The following is a 7,671-nucleotide window of genomic DNA, read 5'->3' as shown; positions in this document are numbered from 1 at the left end:
ATGATGTTTTCTTATATTGGTCTTATTATATCCATTTTAATTTTTCACAAAGACATTATTTTAGGAGTAAAGATGTTATAAAAAAAATTAATTAAGGGAGCATATTATAATTTTTAGTAAATAATGGATTATTTTGTAACTTTTAAAATATAAAAGACTAAATTGCAACCTAAAATAAAAATAAGGGATTAACTGAATAATTTAGTCTTTATGCCATGTCTATAATTGTTATTTAAGGAAAGAATAATTCATAAGTTATTGCCTCAAAAAAAAAATCAGTAGCTATTGTTTATACGTCTATTAAAAAATTGTTTTGTTAAATTTAGTCCTCGAATTATTAAATGCTATGGTTCATCTCATGCTTACATTTATGAAAGTCAAAATGAAGTCTTTTGTGTTGAAGTATCCAAACTTAACAGACATACATTTGACCAAACTTCAGTCAAGCTATACCTTAACTTTTTATAATATATATATATATATATATATATATATATATATATATATATATATATATATATATATATATATATATATAGAAAGCTGGACACAAAGGTTGCCCAAAACCTATGCAACTATATAGTTCCCTTTACACAAGGCTTCAGTGGTTACAAAGTATTAACATGAGGGCATATGAATAAATATAAAACGTACAAATTACATATTTTGCTGTATAATGCACCACCCTTTTTTAGTCAGTATATATATTTTGTAAGAAAAACGTACAGATTAAATATCATTGCTTAAAGAATAAATGATTATTAAATAGTGTGTGCCATTAATTCTATGTGCAACTAAAGATGAATCAAGTTTTGAGATCTGGTAGTTGTTAATTCACACGAATGTGCATGTAGGTACTCATATGTTTATAAATAGCATAACGGCTTATTATTGGATTAGAAGCTGTATGTGCCACAAAAGTAGTTAATTAATAGACAAAATCCCTTCTTAATCAAAGGTTTATAGTTTGTTTAGGATATTTGGAACTGTTTCGGGTCCTTGGTTGGGCGTGTTTGCAGAGATATATAATGGACATCAAATCAATATGCATGTCTCACGAGTGTGTCTCAGTTTTCATAGTTTTTATTTATTTACTTTTGGACTTCAGAAGGTCCCCATATCACGCATGTTTCAACCATAATCATCATATCTCTTCATGATTTTAATCTAACGGTCAACATAAAATCATAGAAATAAACAAAACTTAAATGACCTAGCAAATTGAATATTAACTTGGGATCAAAACAAGCTCATATAGGAGATCTTATCATGAATCCATATCATCCCCCCCTACTAAATTGTATATTTTTCTGCATTCAACAACATCTTGTTACCTGTAGATCTAAAGCTTTGTCAATTAACGTGATAAGCGACTTTTACTTTATCATAAGTAATAAATATATATACATATGTTAAATATCTTTAATTATTTAAGAATAATAATTTTTTTATAATATACATTTTTAGTATTTTTATTTTTTTTTCTCTCCATGATTTTATATTTTTAAAAAATAAAAATGTGTATTCCCAGCAAACATTACAAAGAGGCATGCGTCACATCACCCCGTTCTCACTTTTACAAGTCAAGAAAATTAAAAATTAATGTTAACCAGTAATTTTGAGACATAAGATAAAAAATTAATAATTATTTTTTTTATTAAGAACTTAAAATTATATTGTAAATATTTTTTCAGTTTTTTATGATTTCTACGTTGAAAGCTTTTTTTCTTTTTAATTCTTTAATCAATATCATCAACCCTAGTTAAAAAGATCATAAGTAAAATCCAATCCGTTCAAAATGGTTTTTTCACATTCAAAATCAAGTCAAGGCAACATTTTAGATTTAACTATCATCTCTACTTATGATATTTACCGTTTTCTCTCGTTTCTCCCTACTACCTATTACCTAATATTTGTAAATAGTAAAACAAAATACAATGTACTACTACCATAAATTATAACATCTGTGTCACAAACTAGAAAAGGTGGACCCATCGATGGAGGAGGAGGGCGAGATGCAATGTCGAGCCTCGGGGTGAATGAAGCAGTAAAGGAAAACACAAGGTGATGGATGTTGGTACTACTTGTTATTAGCATTGTAGGACCATTCCCAATACAAAAGTCCAACAAATTATCATTATCACAATCCACAACCCTCCACACCCTCCCTTTATATTCCTCCCCTCTCCCAACACCATAATCACTTTGTCGGTCCCCCCTCTCTCTCTCTCTTCGTGTCCCCTCTCCCAACCTTGATTCACAATCCCCCTCACTCACTCCAACAAAAAAACCATCCTATCACTCTCTCCTTCTCCTTCTTCTTCAACCTTCCTTGTGTTAATTTCCATCACAACATGAAAGAACAACAAAAACAACAGATATTTCAAAGAAGCACAAGTGCATGCACCGCCACAACAAGAAACAGCCGAAGAATCCTCCCTTCAAACCTAACCCACTTCCGCTCCTTCGAATCCGATGATGTCTCCGACAAACTCCTCGTGCGGCGAGGATCCTCGCCTTCGGTCTCAAACTTGTACCAACAGCAGCAACAGCAACACCACGCACCAAAGCTAACGCAACAAAACAAGATATCATCACTCATACGCTCGTTCTTGAACATCTTCACGTTCCCAACGATGATCCCAACATGCAAGTGGCTCACTATTCCTTCGCAGCTCTCCGTGACTCCTTCCCTCGGCAGGAAGGTCACCGGAACCCTCTTTGGGCACCGCCGCGGACACATCTCTTTTGCTGTGCAGCTCCACCCCCGCGCCGAGCCCGTCCTCCTCCTGGAGCTAGCAATGTCCACCTCCTCGCTCGTCAAGGAGATGTCCTCTAGCCTCGTGCGCATCGCACTCGAGTGCCAGAAAGTGTCTGTCACCGCTGCTGTTGCACACAACAACAGCGGTGGTGGCAGACGCAGGCTCTTTCAGGAGCCTGCCTGGACCATGTATTGCAACGGGAGGAACTGCGGCTACGCCGTGTCCCGCACGTGTGGGGACCTCGACTTGCACGTGCTGAGCACAGTGCAGAGCGTGTCGGTCGGCGCCGGAGTGATCCCTCTCCTGGAGGATGGAAAAGGGGGTGGCAGTGGCAACGGCGGGTCGGAGGGCGAGTTGATGTACATGAGGGCGAGGTTCGAGCGAGTCGTGGGGAGCCGTGACTCGGAGGCGTTTTACATGTTGAATCCTGATGGTAATGGGGGACCTGAGCTTAGTATTTTTCTATTGAGAATATAATTATGATCAATTAGTGAAGATTGTTGACAAAAGAAAAGAAGTGTCATAAGACATTCACTTTGCTGTTTGATATAGTCTTAAGAAAAAGAAAATAGGGGATTCGAATTAAGATTGATGTATTTGTTTAGGAATTACCACTTGTTTGCTGCTGCTTCTTTTTTCAATTATGACCATATATATATATAGATAGATGAAAGGATATGTGATTTATTTTGAGATCAGATATATAAACGTTTCTGCTGATGGTTAAGGCAGTGTATTGTGTTTACCTGTATGGAGAACTGATGGTGATTAGTGGATGGAATAGAAGGATTAACTATAATGTTAGATTGATTTTTGTGCAGGTATATTGTGTTACATCAAGAGTACTCCACTTTGTATTATTTTATTAACTGCTTTTTATTGTGCAGGTATAGCGTTTGTTGGTAATTTATTAATATATATATATATATATATATATATATATATATATATATATATATAATGTCTGTAAATAGTTTAATACGAATTTTTTTTATTTCAATCATCTATAAATTGTTTGTCTTCATAACCGTGTCATGCAACTAATCGATCTTAATTTAATGATCTTTTTTTTCCGAGTTAGCTAGATGGCTGAGCTGAAAGCTGAGTGCTTAATTATAGAGGTGTTTTGGGTAATTATTTGAAAATATCAACACGAGAGTGGGGAAAAATGTACTTTAATAAAGTATTAAAGAAAGGATAAAAATAGTTAATTTTGTTGAGAAATTCGTTATTGAAAGATAAAAATTTAAATTTTAATCTCAAAGTGAAAAAAATACAATAATTCTATTTATCGCATTAACTTTTATCAGTTATTTAAATGAGTTTATATGATATATTTAGGAAGAAACTTGTCAGTGTTTTATTTATCTAAGAACGAAAATAACTATTAATCTAAAATATAATTTAATTTTAATTTTCTGTTATTGTAAACATAATATTATAATAAACACTTAAAAATATAAAAAAAAACAAACATAAATTAAAACAAATATAATAATAAAACATAATACTAATTAATATAAATTAGGTTGCGTTGTGCTCATTTAAATAAGTCTCAGTTAATTATAGGCTATTCTTCACACTTGTCATTTAATCAGCATGATTCATAAATATGCATACGTACACTTGGTTTATGATATCATTTCGTTAATTAATTGGTGAATTTTAAGGTGAAGCAGTAAATTACTTCCTCACCGGTGTGGAAGTGATTTTTACCTGTTATAGCAGGTTAGTTACCGGATCATTTTTTAAAATATAATTCATAAATAAAAATATTAAAAAATCTTAAATATAATAATAATAATAATCCCTTTTACTTTCTTTCTCCTAAGTCTCCGATCACTCCTCTCCGGTCAAATCTGTTGGCGTTGGCATGTCCAGCAACTCCCACACTAAGCATTATCACAAACAGTTGCTAGACAGCATAATTAAATTGAACTAAATTGAAATTTCAGCTTGAACCCATCGAAGGTGAAAAGAAATGCTTATATGGGTACCCAGAAATCAAATCGAATCTCTTCATTCAACATGCATTAATGACAAAAGAAAGAAAAGTAAAGGAGAAGCATTATCAACAAAACAAAAGTCACCCAAATGTTCTAATTTTGATTTGTCAAATAGTCACCCAAATAAAAATATCACTTTCATTTTTTTATAGACCCGCTTCACCATGTTCGTGATCGCCGGGTGCTGCCACTTGTATGCAATTCAAATTTTCCTTTTCCTATTTTTTGGGTGTGCGTTGTGTTTCGGGTGGTCTATTTGTGTTTTTCTGTTGGTTGTGAAGAAAGGGGAAAGATGGGATGCTGGCGACAGCGGGAAAGAGAGGAAATGGGAAACAAAGTCCACCGCAAGTCAAGTAGCCACGGCGGAGGAGGTGACGTCGTGGTCGTTGTGGTAGGAGTTATCGATGATAGGAGAGCGTCAGAGTTGAGGACTGAGGAGGAGTCATCGTTGTAGAATTGATTAGTTTAAAAAACAAAAAAACTACTATCATTCATTCATTTAATTAAAAATTATAAATTAATTAAAATATATAAAAAGAAGTTATAATAAAAAAAGGGTTACAACTTTTTCCGATAGCAAGTAATACATCTCATCCGTTGAATTTTTTAATAATATAGCCTACGATGATATTTTGTGCCTCACCGGTGAGGAAGTAATTTACTACTTCACTTTAGAATCCGCCTCAATCCTTATGCATGTGAATTTAATTTCGTGGCCAGCAACAAACGGCTTGCAATATTCTCTTGTATAATTGCGTTTTTATTTTTATTTTTAATATTGAACACTCAATTTATATTTTTCATTTTCTTATTTCTTTTATCTATTATATAGATTACTTTCACTTTATACTATTTTTTTCACTGAGTACAACACTCCAATAAATCTATTTTTTTCCCTCCTGAGTACAACCCTCCAATAAATGTCCACCATCCATTTTCTTCTATATTATTATTATCTAGTATTTATGAATATTCTTGAGATTGTTGTACTATCCACGTGTAATTAGGTGATGTACCATAATGAATATAAAAAATATGCTTTTTCTAAAACATAATTGAATCACGGCAAATCCATAAAAAGATTTTCCATTCATGTTTAATATTTTCTAAAAGTAAATATCCAAAAAAATTGAAATTAGTTTTCTTTTGTATTTGAAATGAATTTAAAATTATAGATATTAAATATCTTAATAAATTGCCTAATTTAAAAATGATATCTTACTTAAACCACTTTTCTTAAATTTTTTGAAAATAAAGATAGATAACTTATTTCAACTTCCTATGTACTCCAGCAGTCCAGGATGCATGTGCAATAATTTAAGAGTTTATAAACAATATATACTTGACGATGCATGGTAAATAGTAAATACTTATCGGATTCAACTTCAAAGTATTGAATTTTTAGTTTTGCAGATATAAAATTTTTGTTGCAGGCGTATACTGCAAGATGCGTTCGCATTTCTATTTATTTTTTGTTTTTTTTAATATCTGAACGACAGTTGTTTTGTTAATCAGATTTCATATAATTCAAATATATTTCTCGTCTCGTCCGATCAAAATTAGCATTTCCATGGAAAAATTGAAGTGTTCGCTGTTTGATTATTTAATTTAATAATCACTCGTGTAATTATGAAATAACTTTAATGAAAAATATTTAATGTGATGATAGTTAGATTTAAAATTATAATTAAATTATTGGGAGTTATTTTTAAGTTATTAAAATAACTCATTTCTTCTCATTAAGGTTAATTTTAACAAAAAAATGAATTTGAAAAAAAAGATTGTGGAAGTTATCATAAAGATAACTTCTCTCTCTTCTGAAAACACAGAAAAGATCAACGACAACTTTAAAAATTTCAATATCATCTGAGAGATCAAGTAAAATCAGAAAAGAGAGAAATATTAATAATAAGAACAAAATTATGGATCCGAGCAAGTGTTCTAAATTTTTTTCATAAAAAATACCTACAGAATATAATAAATATAAAATTTATGTTATCCAAGATCTTCCAGTATAATTTCTTATAAGATAGAATCCTAGGAAATTACAACTTAGAGTCAAATTATGCTAACAATCGGTATAAGAACAAGGTTTCTGATATCGTTTTTTTTTTTTTTTCATTGGAGATTCTTTTAGTCTGTTCTTTTTTTCAATTGTTAGAATATTTTCCGTTGCCATGCTTTCGTATTCAGAGATGTGATTAGAGTCATGAATATATGAAAATGCTCTAATTGGCTGAGAATGTTTTTGCCTGCGCCGCTGCATGTGAAAATGTATATACATGTATATAATAGGATTATGTGATAGAAAGAAATTATTATGTTCCACTAATATGCACCTACACGCGTGATTTACTAAAAGGCATGTTATGTGGAAAGTTCTTGGATACTTTATATTCATTTGATGGTTCAATGACGGTAATTGAAAATTCTTATACAAACGCACCACTAATTGGTTTCGGGTGGTTGCAGTTGAGAATTTGTTTTTACACGTGAACATTAATTTGGAATTACATATTAAAGAGAGATTTGTTAATCATCAAAGTAGTCAAATTTATAGAGTTTTGTATTTTCAAATTATGGCTGATTGATATAATAATGTTATGAAAATTTAGGTTGGGTTGAATGAAATTATTAATTATAAGACATATATAGATTACTCAAAGGTGAATCATTACTTATAGTTAATGATATTAAGGATTTGTTTCTATACTAGTATGTTTATCCAAAGATTTCATGCATGTCAAGAATAGTATGATTTATTGCCCATTAATGTATATTTGTTTAGTATGGTTATTGATAAGGAAAAATGTTTATTTATCACCCAAAGGTGAACTTAGATGCATGATTAAAGTCTATATAGTTTGAATTCATTATGTTTACTCAGAGCATTAATGTGTGAG

The 7,671-nt window shown here is 31.5% G+C and overlaps 1 protein-coding gene across 1 annotated transcript; it reads left to right on the top strand.

Annotated features, from left to right (window-relative positions):
• The first annotated feature begins 2,147 nt into the window (after positions 1–2,147).
• On the top strand, positions 2,148–3,489 carry LOC114393026 (protein MIZU-KUSSEI 1-like). The gene has a single exon (XM_028354286.1). It carries the CDS (start codon positions 2,355–2,357, stop codon positions 3,237–3,239), a length of 885 nt encoding a protein of 294 aa, XP_028210087.1. The 5' UTR covers positions 2,148–2,354; the 3' UTR covers positions 3,240–3,489.
• The last annotated feature ends 4,182 nt before the right edge of the window (positions 3,490–7,671 follow it).

This window comes from Glycine soja, chromosome 2 (assembly GCF_004193775.1).
Source record: "Glycine soja cultivar W05 chromosome 2, ASM419377v2, whole genome shotgun sequence".
In the NCBI taxonomy this organism is placed as follows: Eukaryota; Viridiplantae; Streptophyta; class Magnoliopsida; order Fabales; family Fabaceae; genus Glycine; species Glycine soja.
The sequence above is the reverse complement of the archived record's forward strand: the minus strand, read 5'-3'. Positions and strand labels throughout refer to the sequence as shown.